Raw genomic sequence first — 19584 nt, forward strand, 5'->3', positions numbered from 1 at the left:
CACCCCCTTGGTCGGCCCCCTCCTCATCCCCCCCTTTATATACGGAGGAGGGGCACCTCTAGACACACAAGTTGATCTTCGTGATCGTTCCTTAGCCGTGTGTGATGCCCCCCTCCACCATATTCCACCTCGGTCATATTGTTGCGGTGCTTAGGTGAAGCCCTGCGTCGGTAGAACATCATCATCGTCACCACGCCGTCGTGCTGACGGAACTCATCCCCGACACCCTGCTGGATCGGAGTCCGGGGATCGTCATCGAGCTGAACGTGTGCTGAACACGGAGGTGCCGTACGTTCGGTGCTTGGATTGGTCGGATCGTGAAGACGTACGACTACATCAACCGCGTTGTCATAACGCTTCCGCTTTCGGTCTACGAGGGTACGTGGACACACTCTCCCCTCTCGTTGCTATGCATCACATGATCTTGCGTGTGCGTAGGATTTTTTTTTTGAAATTACTACGTTCCCCAATAATAACTGTTGCATGATGAATGTCATCTGACATAATTGTCCATCATTGATCCATTGCCTATGAGCTTTTCACATATTGATCTTTGCTATGTTACGTTGTCGTTGCTAATGTTACAATTGCTACAAAACTGCTACTGTTACTTTTGCCACCGTTATCGTTACTTTCATACTACTTTGCTACTAAATATTTTGCTGCAGATATTAAGTCTTTTAGGTGTGGTTGAATTGACAACTCAGCTGCTAATACTTGAGAATATTATTTGGCTCCCCTTGTGTCGAATCAATAAATTTGGGTTGAATACTCTACCCTTAAAAGCTGTTGCGATCCCCTATACTTGTGGGTTATCAGGGAGGGGGAGCCACACAAAGGGACATAACATTGTCTTAGCCGTGTGCGGCGCACCCGTCCACCGATTACTCCATCAGTCATATTTTCGTAATGCTTAGGCGAAGCCCTGCGGAGATCGCATCACCATCACAGTCACCACACCGTCTTGCTGTCCAAACTCATCTACTACCTCACCGTCTTGTTGGATCAAGAAGGCGGAGGACGTCACCGAGCTGAACGTGTGCAGAACGCGGAGGTGTAGTGCGTTTGTTACTTAATCGGTTGGAGCGCGAAGAAGTTCGACTACATCAACCGCGTTGTTAAACGCTTCCGCTTATGGTCTATGAGGGTACGTAGGCACACTCTCCCCTCTCGTTCCTATGCATCTCCATGGATAGATCTTGTGTGTGCGTAGAAATTTTTTTGTTTTCCATTCTACGTTTCCCAACACCCTCTCGACCCCTCCCGTGACCCTGCTTCGCCACCTTCGGCGGCGGCTGGGGAACCCTAGCCACCCCGCCACGACCCCCTCCCACCCCGCCCCACCTCCTCGCCGTCACCCGAGGAACGGCCGGCAAAGCCGCGCCGGCTCCTAGGAAGGTGGCGGCGGGGCGCCTCGGCTGGCCGCCTCTCAGCTGCATTCCCCTTCCGCCGATGGCTTCCGCGTAGTCCCTGCATCGGCGTGCCTCCGTCGGATCCCTCTCTCCTCCCGGTCGGCCCGCGCATGGGCCTTCCTCTGGCTCCGGTTGCTCCCTGCCTGGTCACCGACGCATCCTTGCCCCCCTCCTTCTCCCGTGACGGATCTTGGTGGCCGCCAGCACCCCTGCTGCTGCCGGCGCCAGATTTCGAGAGGACTGGGTGGGCTTCTCGGCTGCGTTGGCCAGCTCTAGGGGCGCCGCGGTGGCGCTCTTCCTCCCCCGGGCTATGGCCTTGGCTCCGGGGCGGTGGTTCTCCTTGGTGTTCTCGGTGGTTGCCCAGCGACGGCTGCCTCCTGCAGCACCGGCCGGGAATGTGCCAGGTCTACGTGCTCCCTTCGCCCCCTCCCCTGTTGGTGCAGCTCTGGCCTCGGCGACCATGGAGCAGCGCCCTCCTCCTGTGTCATGGCTGGCCGGTGCGGCTCCAGGTCCAACGCTCCACCAAGCTGCGTCTTCCCGGCTCTTTCGGTCCGTCGGCATCTTGGCAACTCCGCAACCATCCCCTGCAGGTGCCCTTGGTTGGCCGGCGTCCACCCCGGTGCGGCTTTGACTCCGACGTGCTCTAGGAGCTGCGCCCCCTCATCCGGCTCCTTCGGCTCGCTGGGTGTCCTTGCATCTCCAGATCTCGGCGGCCCAGATCTGCGCTCCTCTCTGGATTCTGGCTCGTCCAGGTCTTCGACCATCGCTGCACCCCCTGTGCGCCCATTTTTTTTCCACCTGGCTGCCCAACCCCGCACACCTCTGTGCCCTGTCCGCCCTTCAGCATGTTTCACAGCTCCTTCTTCCGTCAACGGCCGATGCCTCCTCTGCTGGTGGGCGTTGCTCCCCTTCCCGCGGTAGCAGTCTTGGCCTTCAACCCGACTTCCGCTTCTTTGAATTTTGCCCCGACGACTCAGGATTGCTCAGACTTAGCCAAGGCGAAACCCTTGCTCGATCTCTCGATGCTGGCAGCGGCGACACTCCCGGGTGCCGTCACCTTCTTGGAGGCGCTGTCATGGCCGCTCTTTGTGCCCCTCCTCGAGCAGTAAGGGAAACCCTAGGTTCGGTTTTGCGGATCGGACGGCGATGGCATCCCGGCGTCGTTCTCCTTCATGAAGGTGTCGCGTTGTTTGCTCGCGGTGTCCTCGGCGGTAGATTTGAAGATGCTGGTCGTTTTGTTGGTTTGGTTTGAGCTGCATCCCAGGACGGCGAGTTTAGCCGTGTTTTTTTCTGCTTGGGTTAAGCATCCCATGTCCCTCTGCTCCGGTTGCCATGTTCATGCCTCGTGCGTTTATGTCATGTGTTGTACCACTTTCTGTACTCACTCTTAACTTCTTCTATCAATGAAATATACGCAAGCTTTGCGTATTCATCAAAAAAATTGACCTCCTTAATTCCCGCCCCATCCCACCTCAATTCCCTTGCCCTCCAATCAAATAATGGATTATATGTCACGCACACCTTAAATTCTTATTCCTTACCTCTAATATCCCCAACCAAACAGGCTGTTAAGCAAATCAAACAAGGGGATCTTCTTAGGCAAAACGCAATGAACTAGTTAAAGCGACTGCCCACATACTCGAGTAGTATAGTAGTACATACGATTCTCGAACAAGCATTACGCCGTCGATTAGGCACGAAAAGATCAAAGAGGTCCAATATAAGCACTACCAGAATGTACTCGAATCTACCAAAGCATGCAATGAGTTAACCAGCTGGCCTAAAGGTTAGAAATGTTCTTAGTTAGTTGCTACCACTACCACGGTAGTACTACTACACTAAGTTACCACTCAATCAAGTGTCTAACCTAATACTAGTACTCCTAGCTAGATACTTGATGCGTACGTTACCGAGCTAATTAGGCTGTCGTGGTAGCAATAGCAACAGCACTCATGGGCGCGTTAACTTGTTCGAGAGAAAACTCGATCGTCCGAGGCAAAATTGACAAATTTGACCTATGGACGAAATCAAATCACAAAATGAACTGCTCGTGAAACTATTTCATGCGGCTGACCTTTTTGTGTGACGCCCGACACGAAGGCGCCACATTACACTGTGCAACGCCTCACAGATAGGCGCTACACGCCTGGCCAGCGTCGCACTCGTGTGATCCGAAAATTACGAAGTCAGTGTGCAGCGCCTAGCTTCTAGGCGTTGCACTAGTGGTTGCTTCATTTTGTAGTGCAACCACTAGTGCAGCGACTGAGAGCTAGGCGCCATACTATACAGTGCAGCGCCTAGCTCTTAGGCTCTGCACATTGACTTAGCAATTTTTAGGCAGTCTGGGGTGCAACGCTGGCCAGGCGTGTAGCGCCTATCTATGAGGCGTTGCATAGTGTAGTGTGACGCCTTTGTGTCAGGCGTCAAACAAAAAGGTCAGCCGCGTGAAATAGTTTCACGGGCAGTTTATTGTGTGATTTGATTTCATCCACAGGTCAAATTTGTCAAATTTGCCATCATCCGGCATACATTTCGGCGTGTTTCATTGACGGCGATTTCAGTTCCTTTGAGGAACCCTGCCGGATTCTGCCAACTGCCAACTCCCCTTTCTATGCAATAGTCAAACGCTTTCTCGGCTAGTGGCCGAGTAGGAGTAGCTGACAGGGCGAAGAAGCAGGCAGGAAACCAGCCCAGCTGGGGTTCCATTCCACCTACAGTCAACACGTCTATATGTGTAGCTGCGAAAGGAGTTCCGAAACCACTAACTCTGGCATGGCATGTCAAGTCAAGTCCTAGTCTCTCAGCAACGCAGGTCATTTTGGGGTTTCAAAAAAAGCCTCAGATACACAACTTAATTTAACCGTTAGTGTTTTCACTAAACCAATCAATCCAAATGGTTTTTGTGGGTTCGTGGTCAAAGTTGGAGAAATCTAATTAAGTGACACATATTTTCTAGTTGGCTTACGTACTGCTGGATAATGGATACTGAATACACGGGAGAAACTACATACATACATGTGCATCTGTCTGCAGATCAGGCCATCAGGGGGACCGGTCTGCATACACTGATACGGGAGCCGGCCATCCAACCATAGGCTCATACATTTCAAATTGGATTTTAACAAACTGGAAGAAATTCATACAAAAACGACAGAATTCGGCAAAGTTCGGACATAAATTATACTTCCTCCGTTATAAAATAAGCGTCTTAACTTTGTGCTAACTTTCATACAAGTTGTATTAAGCTTGAGAAATTTATTTTGGGACGGAGAAAGTAAAAAATAGCCCGCAACACTAAAAGTAATTATAGAAATAGCACAATTCATCCATGTAAATATCTCTGGTACAACAATAGTTCAAATTCAACGAGGTAACTCGATGTTCAACAAGTTTTTCGAATCATTTACTCCAAATTCAACAATACTAGAGACTGAAACTGACATATGTGGTCCCATACAAACTGCCCTTTGAGCTTCATCTATATGTGCGTGAATGGTCTGCCCTCGGTCATGTAGTACGTCATGGCAGCATGTGCAGGCTATATAGCATGTACATCGACATTGAGTAAATAAATGAATTAACCAACATGTAGAGTAATAGAAAGCAACACTTATGATCTCTATGGCTGATGCGCCCAATGGTCACCTTGTCTCCACTTGGTGAATCGCACCACAAAATTTCGTGATAGATTTGTAGATGGTGTACCATTGATGCATTAACGACTTCACATTGCGTGCATGTTATAGGGCGCCATGTTATTTCGCCCATGAAACGAGCGCGTGCAAGCTTTACTAAAAGATGGGGCCCTTGTTCATGCCTACAAAGTCCTTAGAAATGGCCAATCACACATCGCACAACAACTCATCCTCGTACACTAAGTACCCCTCCATCATGCATCTCTAGAAAGCAACAAGAAGTTCAAAAAAAAGCTCAATGACATTTGATCGAACACCTGCCAGGTGCGGTGCACGCCATGGACTGCGTCGGCCGGGATGCGGAGGGTACCTGACTGCGAAGGGATTCCTGGGTGGACATGTTGGGGAACGTAGCAGAAATTCAAAATTTTCCTACGTGTCACCAAGATCTATCTATGGAGAAACTAGCAACGAGGGGAAGGAGAGTGCATCTACATACCCTTGTAGATCGCTAAGCGGAAGCGTTCAAGAGAACGGGGTTGAAGGAGTCGTACTCGTCGTGATCCAAATCACCGGAGATCCTAGTGCCGAACGGACGGCACCTCCGCATTCAACACACGTACAGCCCGGTGACGTCTCCCACGCCTTGATCCAGCAAGGAGAGAGGGAGAGGTTGAGGAAGACTCCATCCAGTAGCAGCACAACGGCGTGGTGGTGATGGAGGAGCGTGGCAGTCCAGCAGGACTTCGCCAAGCACCGCGAGATATGAGGAGAAGGAAGAGAGGTAGGGCTGCGCCAAGAGGAAAAGTTCTCATGTGTTGGCAGCCCCAAAACCCTCAAGTATATATAGGGGAGAGGGAGGGGGGTGCGCCCCCTTTAGGGTTTCCACCCCAAGGGGTGCGGCTGCCCCCAATCCCATCTAAGGGTGGCAGCCAAGGGGGGAGAGGGGGGAAACTTGCCCCCCAAGTTAGGTGGAAGCACCCCCTTCCCAAACCCTAGGCGCCTTGGGCCCTTGTGGGGGGCGCACCAGCCCACCTGGGGCTGGTCCCCTCCCACACTTGGCCCATGCAGCCCTCCGGGGCCGGTGGCCCCACTTGGTGGACCCCCGGGACCCTCCCGGTGGTCCCGGTACGTTACCGATAAAACCCGAAACTTTTCCGGTGACCAAAACAGGACTTCCCATATATAAATCTTTACCTCCGGACCATTCCGGAACTCCTCGTGACGTCCGGGATCTCATCCGGGACTCCGAACAACATTCGGTAACCACATACAAACTTCCTTTATAACCCTAGCGTCATCGAACCTTAAGTGTGTAGACCCTACGGGTTCGGGAGACATGTAGACATGACCGAGACATTCTCCGATCAATAACCAACAGCGGGATCTGGATACCCATGTTGTCTCCCACATGTTCCACGATGATCTCATCGGATGAACCACGATGTCAAGGACTCAATCGATCCCGTATACAATTCCCTTTGTCTAGCGGTATTATACTTGCCCGAGATTCGATCGTCGGTATACCGATACCTTGCTCAATCTCGTTACCGGCAAGTCTCTTTACTCGTTCCGTAACACATCATCCCGTGATCAACCCCTTGGTCACATTGTGCACACTATGATGATGTCCTACCGAGTGGGCCCAGAGATACCTCTCCGTTTATACGGAGTGACAAATCCTAGTCTCAATTCGTGCCAACCCAACAGACACTTTCGGAGATACCTGTAGTGCACCTTTATAGCCACCCAGTTACGTTGTGACGTTTGGTACACCCAAAGCATTCCTACGGTATCCGGGAGTTGCACAATCTCATGGTCTAAGGAAAAGATACTTGACATTAGAAAAGCTTCAGCATACGAACTACACGATCTCTATGCTAGGCTTAGGATTGGGTCTTGTCCATCACATCATTCTCCTAATGATGTGATCCCGTTATCAATGACATCCAATGTCCATGGTCAGGAAACCGTAACCATCTATTGATCAACGAGCTAGTCAACTAGAGGCTTACTAGGGACATGGTGTTGTCTATGTATCCACACATGTATCTGAGTTTCCTATCAATACAATTATAGCATGGATAATAAACGATTATCATGAACGAGGAAATATAATAATAACTTTTTTATTATTGCCTCTAGGGCATATTTCCAACAGTCTCCCACTTGCACTAGAGTCAATAATCTAGTTCACATCGCCATGTGATTAACACTCACAGGTCACATCACCATGTGACCAATATCCAAAGAGTTTACTAGTTTCATTAAACTAGTTCACATCATCATATGATTAAGACTCAATGAGTTCTGGGGTTTGATCATGTTTTGCTTGTAAGAGAGGTTTTAGTCAACGGGTCTGCAACATTCAGATCTGTATGTACTTCGCAATTCTCTATGTCATATTGTAAATGCTGCTTCCACGCTCCACTTGAAGCTATTCCAAATGGTTGCTCCACTATATGTATCCGGTTTGCTACTCAGAGTCACTCGGATAGGTGTTAAAGCTTGCATCGACGTAACCCTTTATGTCGAACTCTTTATCACCTCCATAATCGAGAAACATATCCTTATTCCTCTAAGGATAACTTTGACCGCTATCTAGTGATTCACTCCTTGATCACCTTTGTACCCTCTTGCCATACAAGCGGCAAGGCACACATCAGGTGTGGTACTTAGCATGGCATACTGTAGAGCCTACATCCAAAGCATAGGGGACGACCTTCGTCCTTTCTCTCTTTTCTTCCGTGGTCGAGCTTTAAGTCTTAACTCCGTACCTTACTACTCAGGCAAGAACTCCTTCTTTGACTGATCCATCTTGAACACCTTCAAGATCATGTCAAGGTATGTGCTCATTTGAAAGTACTATTGAGCATTTTTGATCTATCCTCGTAGATCTTGATGCTCAATGTTCAAGTAGCTTAATCCAGGTTTTCTATTGAAAAACACCTTTCAAATAACCCTATATGCTTTCCAAAAATTCTACATCATTTCTGATCAACAATATGTCAAGAACATATACTCATCAGAAATTCTATAGTGCTCCCACTCACTTCTTTGGAAATACAAGTTTCTCATAAACTTTGTATAAACCTCAAATCTTTGATCATCTTATCAAAGGGCACATTCCAACTCCGAGATGCTTACTCCAGTTCATGGAAGGATCCCTGGAGCTAGCATACCTTTTAGCATCCTTAGGATCGACAAAACCTTTCTGATTGTATCACATACAACCTTTCCTTACAAAACTGGTAAGGAAACTCGTTTTGACATCCATCTGCCAGATTTCATAAATGCATCTAATGCTAACATGATTCCGACGGACTTAAGCATCGCTACAGATGAGAAAATCTCATCGTAGTCAACTCCTTGAACTTGTGAAAAACTCTTCGCCACAAGTCGAGCTTCATAGACAGTGACATTACCGTCCACGTCCGTCTTCTTCTTAAAGATCCATTTGTCTCAATGGCTTGCCGATCATCGGGCAAGTCCACCAAAGTCCATGCTTTGTTTTGATACATGGATCCTATCTCGGATTTCATGGCTTATAACCATTTGTCAGAATATGGGCCCACCATCGCTTCTCCATAGCTCGTAGGTTCATTGTTGTCTAGCAACATGACCTTCAAGACAGGATCACCGTACCACTCCGAAGCAGTACGCGTCCTTGTCGTCCTACAAGGTTCGGTAGTGACTTGATCTGAAGCTTCATGATCACTATCATAAGCTTCCACTTCAATTGGTGTAGGTGCCACAGGAACAACTTCCTGTGCCCTGCTACACACTAGTTGAAGTGACGGTTCAATAACCTCATCAAGTCTCCACCATCCTCCCACTCAATTCTTCGAGACAAACTTTTCCTCGAGAAAGGACCCGATTCAAGAAACAATCCCTATTGCTTTCGGATCTGAATTAGGAGGTATACCCAACTGTTTTGGGTGTCCTATGAAGATGCATTTTATCCGCTTTGGGTTTGAGCTTATCAACCTGAAACTTTTTCACATAAGCGTCGCAGCCCCAAACTTTTTAAGAGACGACAACTTAGGTTTCTCCAAACGGTGTCGTCTTAACGGAATTACGTGGTACCCTATTAAAGTGAGTGTGGTTGTCTCTAATGCCTAACCCATGAACGATAGTGGTAATTCGATAAGAGACATCAAGGTACGCACCATATCCAATAGGGTGCTACTATGATGTTCGGACACACCATCACACTATGGTGTTCCAGGCGGTATTAATTGTGAAACAATTTCCACAATGTCTTAATTGTGTGCCAAACCTCGTAACTCAGATATTCATCTCTATGATCATATCATAGACATTCTATCCTCTTGTCACGAAGACCTTAAACTTCACTCTGAAATTACTTGAACCATTCAATAATTCAGACTTGTGTTTCATCAAGTAAATATACTCAACATCTACTCGAATCATCTGTGAAGTAAGAACATAACGATATTCACTGCATGCCTCAACACTCATTGGACTGCACACATCAAAATGTGTTACTTCCAACAAGTTGCTATCTAGTTCCATCTTACTGAAACCGAGGCTTTTCAGTCATCTTGTCCATGTGGTATGATTTGCATATCTCAAGTGATTCAAAATCAAGTGAGTCTAAACGATCCATCTGCATGGAGTTTCTTCATGCGTATGCATCAATAGGCATGGTTCGCATGTCTCAAACTTTTCAAAACGAGTGAGTCCAAAGATCCATCAACATGGAGCTTCTTCATGCGTTTTACACCGATATGACTTACATGGCAGTGCCACAAGTAAGTGGTACTATCATTACTATCTTATATCTTTTGGCATGAAAATGTGTATCACTACGATCGAGATTCAATAAACCATTCCTTTAGGTGCATCACCATTGAAGGTATTATTCAAATAAATAGAGTAACCATTATTCTCCTTAAATGAATAACCGTATTGCAATAGACATAATCCAATCATGTCTATGCTCAACGCAAACACCAAATGACAATTATTCAGGTTTAATACTAATCTTGATGGTAGAGGGAGCGTGCGATGTTTGATCACATCAAACTTGGAAACACTTCCAACACATATCGTCAGCTCACCTTTAGCTAGTCTCCGCTTATTCCGCAGCTCTTTTATTTCGAGTTACTAACACTTAGCAACCGAACCGGTATCTAATACCCTAGTGCTACTAGGAGTACTAGTAAAGTACACATTAACATAATGTATATCCAATATACTTCTATCGACCTTACCAACCTTCTCATCTACCAAGTATCTAGGATAATTCCGCTCTAGTAACTATTCCCCTTATCACAGAAGCACTTAGTCTCGGGTTTGGGTTCAACCTTGAGTTTCTTCATTGGAGCAGCAGCTGATTTGCCGTTTCATGAAGTATCCCATCTTGCCCTTGCCCTTCTTGAAACTAGTGGTTTCATCAACCATCAACAATTGATGCTCCTTCTTGATTTCTACTTTCGCGGTGTCAAACATCACGAATACCTCAAGGATCATCATCTCTATCCCTGATATGTTATAGTTCATCACGAAGCTCTAGCAGCTTGGTGGCAATGACTTTGGAGAAACATCACTATCTCATCTGGAAGATCAACTCCCACTCGATTCAAGTGATTGTTGCACTCAGACAATCTGAGCACAAGCTCAACGATTGAGCTTTTCTCCCTTAGTTTGCCGGCTAAGAAAATCGTCGGAGGTCTTATACCTCTTGACGTGGGCACGAGCCTGAAATCCCAATTTCAGCCCTCGAAACATCTCATATGTTCCGCGACGTTTCGAAAACGTCTTTGGTGCCTCTACTTAAACCATTTAGCTGAACTATCACGTAGTTATCTAAACGTGTATGTCCGATGTTCGCAACATCCACAAACGACGTTTGGGGTTCAGCACACTGAGCGGTGCATTAAGGACATAAGCTTTCTACTGTCCGCATAATCGCTACTGTCAACTTTCAACTATATTTTCTCTAGGAACATATCTAAACAGTGGAACTAAAGCGCGAGCTTACGACATAATTTGCAAAGAACTTTTGACTATGTTCAGGATAATTAAGTTCATCTTATGAACTCCCACTCAGATAGACATCCCTCTAGTCATCTGATCCGAGTCAACTAGGCCGTGTCCGATCATCACGTGAGACGGACTAGTCATCATCGGTGAACATCTTCATGTTGATCGTATCTACTATACGACTCATGCTCGACCTTTCGGTCTCTGTGTTCCGAGGCCATGTCTGTACATGCTAGGCTCGTCAAGTTAACCCTAAGTGTTTCACGTGTGTAAATCTGTCTTACACCCGTTGTATGTGAACGTAAGAATCCATCACACCCGATCATCACGTGGTGCTTAGAAGCGACGAACTTTAGCAACGGTGCATAGTTAGGGGAGAACACTTCTTGAAATTGTTGTAAGGGATCATCTTATTTACTACCGTCGTTCTAACTAAACAAGATGCATAAACATAATAAACATCACATGCAATTATATAGTAGTGACATGATATGGCCAATATCATATAGCTCCATTGATCTCCATCTTTGGGGCTCCATGATCATCATCGTCACCGGCATGACACCATGATCTCCATCATCATGATCTCCATCATCGTGTCTTCATGAAGTTGTCTCGCCAACTATTACTTCTACTACTATGGCTACCGGTTAGCAATAAAGTAAAGTAATTACATGGCGTTGTTCAATGACACGCAGGTCATACAATAAATAAAGACAACTCCTATGGCTCCTGCCGGTTGTCATACTCATCGACATGCAAGTCGTGATTCCTATTACAAGAACATGATCAATCTCATACATCACATATCATTCATCACATTCTTCTTGGCCATATCACATCACATAGCATACCCTGCAAAAACAAGTTAGACGTCCTCTAATTGTTGTTTGCATGTTTTACGTGGCTGCTATGGGTTTCTAGCAAGAACGTTTCTTACCTACGCAAAAACCACAACGTGATATGTCAATTGCTATTTACCCTTCATAAGGACCCTTTTCATCGAATCCGTTCCGACTAAAGTGGGAGAGACTGGCACCCGCTAGCCACCTTATGCAACAAGTGCATGTTAGTCGATGGAACCTGTCTCACGTAAGTATACGTGTAAGGTCGGTCCGGGCCGCTTCATCCCACAATACCGTCGAAACAAGATTGGACTAGTAACGGTAAGCATATTGAACAAGATCAACGCCCACAACTACTTGTGTTCTACTCGTGCAAAGAATCTATGCAATAGACCTAGCTCTGATACCACTGTTGGGGAACGTAGCAGAAATTCAAAATTTTCCTACGTGTCACCAAGATCTATCTATGGAGAAACTAGCAACGAGGGGAAGGAGAGTGCATCTACATACCCTTGTAGATCGCTAAGTGGAAGCGTTCAAGAGAACGGGGTTGAAGGAGTCGTACTCGTCATGATCCAAATCACCGGAGATCCTAGTGCCGAACGGACGGCACCTCCGCGTTCAACACACGTACAACCCGGTGACGTCTCTCACGCCTTGATCCAGCAAGGAGAGAGGGAGAGGTTGAGGAAGACTCCATCCAGCAGCAGCACAACGGCGTGGTGGTGATGGAGGAGCGTGGCAGTCCAGCAGGGCTTCGCCAAGCACCGTGAGATATGAGGAGAAGGGAGAGAGGTAGGGCTGCGCCAAGAGGAGAAGTTCTCATGTGTTGGCAGCCCCAAAACCCTCAAGTACATATAGGGGAGAGGGAGGGGGTGCGCCCCCTTTAGGGTTTCCACCCCAAGGGGTGCGGCTGCCCCCAATCCCATCTAAGAGTGGCGGCCAAGGGGGGAGAGGGGGAAACTTGCCCCCCCCCCCAAGTTAGGTGGAAGCACCCCCTCCCCAAACCCTAGGCGCCTTGGGCCCTTGTGGGGGGCGCACCAGCCCACCTGGGGCTGGTCCCCTCCCACACTTGGCCCATGCAGCCCTCCGGGGCCGGTGGCCCCACTTGGTGGACCCCCGGGACCCTCCCAGTGGTCCCGGTACGTTACCGATAAAACCCGAAACTTTTCCGGTGACCAAAACAGGACTTCCCATATATAAATCTTTACCTCCGGACCATTCCGGAACTCCTCGTGACGTCCGGGATCTCATCCGGGACTCCGAACAACATTCGGTAACCACATACAAACTTCCTTTATAACCCTAGCGTCATCGAACCTTAAGTGTGTAGACCCTACGGGTTCGGAAGACATGTAGACATGACCGAGACGTTCTCCGATCAATAACCAACAGTGGGATCTGGATACCCATGTTGGCTCCCACATGTTCCACGATGATCTCATCGGATGAACCACGATGTCAAGGACTCAATCGATCCCGTATACAATTCCCTTTGTCTAGCGGTATTATACTTGCCCGAGATTCGATCGTCGGTATATGATACCTTGCTCAATCTCGTTACCGGCAAGTCTCTTTACTCGTTCTGTAACACATCATCCCGTGATCAACCCCTTGGTCACATTGTGCACACTATGATGATGTCCTATCGAGTGGGCCCAGAGATACCTCTCCGTTTATACGGAGTGACAAATCCCAGTCTCGATTCGTGCCAACCCAACAGACACTTTCGGAGATACCTGTAGTGCATCTTTATAGCCACCCAGTTACGTTGTGACGTTTGGTACACCCAAAGCATTCCTACGGTATCCGGGAGTTGCACAATCTCATGGTCTAAGGAAAAGATACTTGACATTAGAAAAGCTTCAGCATACGAACTACACGATCTCTATGCTAGGCTTAGGATTGGGTCTTGTCCATCACATCATTCTCCTAATGATGTGATCCCGTTATCAATGATATCCAATGTCCATGGTCAGGAAACCGTAACCATCTATTGATCAACGAGCTAGTCAACTAGAGGCTTACAAGGGACATGGTGTTGTCTATGTATCCACACATGTATCTGAGTTTCCTATCAATACAATTATAGCATGGATAATAAACGATTATCATGAATGAGGAAATATAATAATAACTTTTTTATTATTGCCTCTAGGGCATATTTCCAACAGGACATCGGTGTAGCCCAAGGCCGACAGTTTGGTGGTGGGATATGCAGATATCCGAGGATGCCTGGGCGACGGCCAAAGAGGTACAATGGCGGAAATGGACGACGAGGGTGCGGATGGAAGGATGGGGGAGCAGTTGTGGACTAGAAAAAAAAGGGGACCAGGAGGAGGATTTTAGTTGGCCTAGGGGGCGGAGTCCTACGTGGTTGGTGTCCAAACTCCCGCAAAGCCCCTCCAAACTTTTTTGCCTAGTATTTTTTTTGCCCTGAAATCAACGTGGTTTTCTTTCGTGGAACTTTTCTTATGAGCACAATGGAAGGTCAAGTTTATTTCAACAATATTTTCAATTTTTTTAATTTTTTTATTTACTAATTTTCTGGAACCAAATGTCCATATCCTTAGAGAAACTTCAATAGGGCGACCCATTTCGTCCGCCCGCGTCCGTTTGGGTCGGCGCGGACAAAAATGGCGGCCCAATGCGCCGACCCAAACTCAAATCGTGTCCACCTGGCGTCTGCGCCGACCCATTTCCGACCCAAAATTGCGCCTGGAATGCGTCGGCGCGGACGCGTCGTGCGTCTCCTCGCCGTCCGCCGCATCCCCACCTGGCGGCCACCCAACTGCCACCGGTCATCTTATTTATGACGACCACCGACAGCGGGCCCACGCGTCAGCCAGTGCGTGCGTCCTTTTTTAACCACGCGTGCGGCGGGGTCGGCCTCATCCACTTCTCCCGTCCACATCTGGCCCCCCACCACTCCCTTTGCTTCCTCGCTGGCGACCGCAAACCCTAGCGCGCGCCATGGGCCTCTTCGGCAGCAGCAAGGGCAAGGGCAAGGGCACCCCCGGCGGCGTCGAGGGCAAGGGCAAGGGCAAGGCCGACGACGTCTAGGGCAGCGTGCGGGGCGGCAGCAGGCGGGTGCAGACTTTTTTAATGTTTTATTTAATGTTTATTAGATTTAGGTGGACTTTGGCCGGCGTTTGACCGGCCACTCGATGTTTAATTATGTTTATTTATGTTTATTTCGTGCAACTTGTTTTTTTTTTCACGCCGGTACATTTGGGCCGGCCTCTCCGTTGGGCGGTCAAGCCGGCCCATTTTAAAATGCGGACGCGCACGTCCGCCTGGCCGACCCAAACGGACAAAAAGCGGATAAAGCGTGCGTCCGTTTGGGTCGCCCTGTTGGAGTTGCTCTTAGTTACATGGATATTTTTGTAGCACACGGTTAAAATTGAAATGTCCAGCGCCGGACAAAAAATTTCCCCTGAAAAGGGGATTAAGTATGTTTGTCGTGGAGTGAGCACTGACATTATCGTTGTTATCAACAAGCTAGGGCGCATACACGCACGAGAAACATGTACAGTCCTACAGCAGCGAAGTTTAAATATAAGTAGAATACCAACGGCAAGAGTACTTTTTCTTAGTACTAGTGTAGTGCACAATGTCATCAGTTACTACTTGTCGAGACCAAGTTAAATAATCCGTTTAGTTCCAAATCGAGCCAATATCATCGATTGGGTTGTTAGTGCACTGCAATATAAGAGGAGACAACATGTGTCCATATATATTAGTAGTGTACTCATAGTGTCCCACTCCAAGGAATTACATAGCCATCCACAACAAGGATTCTTTTCTATTAGATACTCCCTCCTTTCCGGTTTATAGGGCTTATCTCAAAATTTTAGTTTTTCCATTTTATAAGGCTCAATTTGGTTGTTTTCCATCACATGTTCAGATTCCAAGGTGCATTAAATCATTGCATGCAAGTATTAAGAGAAAATTGACCAATGCATGTAATTTATGCATGCATGCATTGCAATTAATGCACTGGTAAACATACTTTTTTGAGGAAAACAAGAGCATTAATTGGGTGTTTTTGCAAACTACAAAAAATATTCCACCACTCACCATCTACCTTGGTTGGTGAGATTTTTGAATTGAGCCTTATAAACCGGAAAGGAGGGAGTATATATAGTGGAGCATCCGGTCTAGCTAGATTTTGCCTAAACTATACCACCCAAGTTATTTGCACACTTCTAAACATTTAGTATTTCTTATTTTCCGTCTTCACATCACACAATCTAAAGTATTCATTTCACAATTACATTTTCTAGTTACATATTAGTAAAACCTCTGTAAGCTTGTGAGTTACGGAAAGGAGATGAAAAACAAACAAGGGCAGCTATTTGTACGAGTCCAAGGATTTTGGGGTCCTAGCGACTTCTCTTCCTAGGATCTAGACTATTGATGTCATGCAGATTGGACCCCCTCCATATATGGATATGAATTGGGCAGAAGTATCGGCTATTTGGGATAGATGCTTAGTAAGAGGATATATAGTTTCACCGCCAAGCAACAAAATTTAGAAAATAAAATCTAAATTTGAGAGCCAGTTTTGCGGTAACCATCGAAGTTTTAGGTATTTTACTATTTATCTTCTCCAAACAACCTATACCTAGGAGAGGTTGACTCCACCCTGGCGTCGACCAAAAAAAAGACGAGGGACAGTGAAGTAGCCACACTATTGAGGTAGCATGCACTCGTGTAAGTGATCGTTGTCCTCGGCACGTGCATGTGGACCCCATACATATGCCGAGGACAGTGATCATCTTGACATTGAAAGACTCAACTCTGCCTTTGTTCATGTTCCTGTAATTAGGAGGTGTTTCAATTTTGTTATAAGACTACTAATTATATTTTTACATGACAAATATTCTGCTGGCAGTCAATGGCGAAGATAGGCTTAGGCCAGCTATATGGCTATAGCCCTAGGATAAATCACGGGTGAACATAGTGCCACGCGAGGAGGAAATCAACACCGTTCGCTCCCACGTGATTCGTGCACTTATTGTACAACAAGCTTGTATATTGATTTGTCGGCAGCGTATTGTTTCTGTATTAGCTATGTCATCGCAATCATATGTCCCACAAGTCAGTCGCATGCAACAAAGTCAGACACATTGAATCCCTCATCAATTACAATGGCTACCTGTAGTACAGGGTGAATTAATATTCTGCCAGTGCATTGATAATGCATGCACCCTCCTTAATGCTTGACACAGACCGTGGCATCAATACTATAAAACAATAAACATCTCAGATGAACTTTATAGTTGGATTAGCATAAAAACTTGTATGAGTTGGATTTAAGCACTTTTAAGTTGGAATGGTAATTTCGTAACATAATTTCATTGACTGCCTATTAAAAAAATATCTATTTTGAAACATTTTCAAAAATATATTTTAAAACACATATGTCTTAGTTAATATTCTTCAAAATTCATTTTCTTACAAATCTTGAAGGGCCAAAAAAATAACATGCAATTATTTTTCTCATTCAACTTGCAATTCATATTTCAATGCAAATTCACAAAAAACTCAGTTTGCAGTTAGTCGTCTCACAAGCCGAAAGTTTGTATGGTCATGTGCTTACTGTGTTGTAGTTAAAACCTATTTGGAAGTGGGACAAAACATGTGCCCATGTTTAAGCTGCATAACCCCAAGTACCCAATCATGCCACTGATGAGCAAGTGATTAAGTGAATACTAACAATGCATGTCATAGAAAAAAAAACATGCATCAAATTAAATCACTCTAACATAACAAAAGTCAAATTTCATCATAATCATGTTAGACCTCACCGGCATTTCACAACCAACCATCTTAAATGGTCTCATCAAGATGATGCGTCTCCCCAGCCGAGCAACATTAAGAAGTTAATGAATAAAGGTTTGGTCATACTATCCAATTCATTTAAGATGCCCAACCACCAACTAATATACACGTATTTGTTGAATTAACCTACTGTGGTGTTCATGTATTCATTTAATGACTATATTAAGTGCTAATCTCACAACATGCATGGACTGCCGAGATTTCATCCTCGCGTGGCACCATGTCCCAAAAATCCGCGTCGTATAGCCCTAGGTCTATTAACAACATCCATTGCAATTTCATCTCTTACAAAGTACTGAAAATCATGAGAGTTTATCGCTCAAGCTACGTCAGCCCCAAGTATAACCCGCCACTAGCTCCGCCATTGCTGATGGTCATGTGCAATAACAAAAAGTTGACCAAAGCATGCCCTCTAATAGTAGTACTACTTTCGTCCGGAATTAGTTGACGCTGAAATGGATGTATCTAGATGTGCCAATAGTACTACTATCGTCCGGAATTAGTTGACGCTAAAATAGATGTATCTAGATGGGGCACAGGATGGAGGGAGTGTATATTTTCGACAAGCCAGTCTTTCTTTTTTATGAAATGCAGCAGCACTCTGACCGAGCGTCATAAAAAAAATGGAGGTGGAGAGCAGAAGAAGAGAGGAAGCATGTGACATGGTGGACTGCTCCACTTGATCACCAACATAATTAGGTTGATTATACAGTACAGTAGGAGTCAATTTTGGCAGCCATAAGGATGGACTAGACTAGCCAGGTAATCCCACCTCCTCCTCCTATAAAACCCCATCACCCCCTTGCCTTCTCTCCCACCAACACAGCACCTACAACTACAAGCACACAGCTCTTCCCTCTCCAAAGGCAGTCACACACAACAAGAAGCAGCTTCTCCTCTTCCAGAGCCACGAACATCTCACAGCAAGAAGCTAGCTGCCTTCTTCGTAGCAATTTCCAGTTAATGTCGCCAACAATGGCCATCACCACCGCCACCCTGGTGCTCCTCGTCGCCTCCCTCCTCGCGCCCAGCGCCCTCGGCTCTCGCTCAGGCCCAACCTCGCACCACGGCCACGGTGGCCACGCCAAGCACTCCCCGCCGCCGTCGCCGCCGCCCGCGCCAACCGCCCCGGTGGCCGCGGCGCTGGTCCGCACCACCTGCAACTCCACCGCCTACTACGACCTCTGCGTGGCCGCGCTCGCCGCGGACCCCTCCAGCACCACCGCCGACGTGCGCGGCCTCTCGGCCATCGCCGTCTCCGCGGCCGCCTCCAACGCGTCGGCCTCCGCGGCCGCGCTCGGCGCCAACGTAACCGCGCAGGGCGGGGCCGCCGTCGACGGCACCGTGCAGGCGCTGCTCCGGACCTGCTCCGCCAAGTACGGCGAGGCGCGGGACGCGCTGGCCGCCGCGAGGGGCTCCATCGCGCAGCAGGACTACGACTACGCCGCCGTCTACGTCGGCGCCGCCGCGGAGTACCCGCAGGTGTGCAAGGCGCTGTTCCGGCGCCAGAGGCCCGGGGCGTACCCGGCCGACCTCGCCGCCAGGGAGGAGGCGCTCAAACAGCTCTGCTCCGTCTCGCTCGACATCATCTCCCTCCTCAGCGCGACCAGCTGAAGCAAAGCTGCAACGAACCAATATACCCATATACTATGACCCGATGCCTACTGCGCACAAGCTATTTCGTAAATTAATTAAGGATGTAACCACAAGTACGTATAGTTGTAACTAGTGTAGCGTACGTGTAATGACACGTGCTAAGTCTCCTTACGTTTTTGCTACTATATACTAAGTGCAGTGTACTCAGTTAACTACTAATAATAATATTGATGAGATATT

General features: G+C 47.2%; 1 protein-coding gene across 1 annotated transcript; it reads left to right on the forward strand.

Moving 5' to 3' along the window:
- The first annotated feature begins 18582 nt into the window (after positions 1-18582).
- LOC119338843 (pectinesterase inhibitor 28-like) lies at positions 18583-19584 on the forward strand. Its single transcript, XM_037611061.1, has one exon. The coding sequence runs from the start codon at positions 18712-18714 to the stop codon at positions 19360-19362; it is 651 nt and encodes a 216-aa protein (XP_037466958.1). The 5' UTR covers positions 18583-18711; the 3' UTR covers positions 19363-19584.

The sequence above is a fragment of the Triticum dicoccoides genome, chromosome 7B, assembly GCF_002162155.2.
Source record: "Triticum dicoccoides isolate Atlit2015 ecotype Zavitan chromosome 7B, WEW_v2.0, whole genome shotgun sequence".
Taxonomy (NCBI): domain Eukaryota; kingdom Viridiplantae; phylum Streptophyta; class Magnoliopsida; order Poales; family Poaceae; genus Triticum; species Triticum dicoccoides.

What these genes read in the sequence shown, in the direction of transcription:
- LOC119338843 (XM_037611061.1), top strand. Translation starts at nt 18,712, where the DNA reads ATGTCGCCAACAATGGCCATCACCACCGCCACCCTGGTGCTCCTCGTC.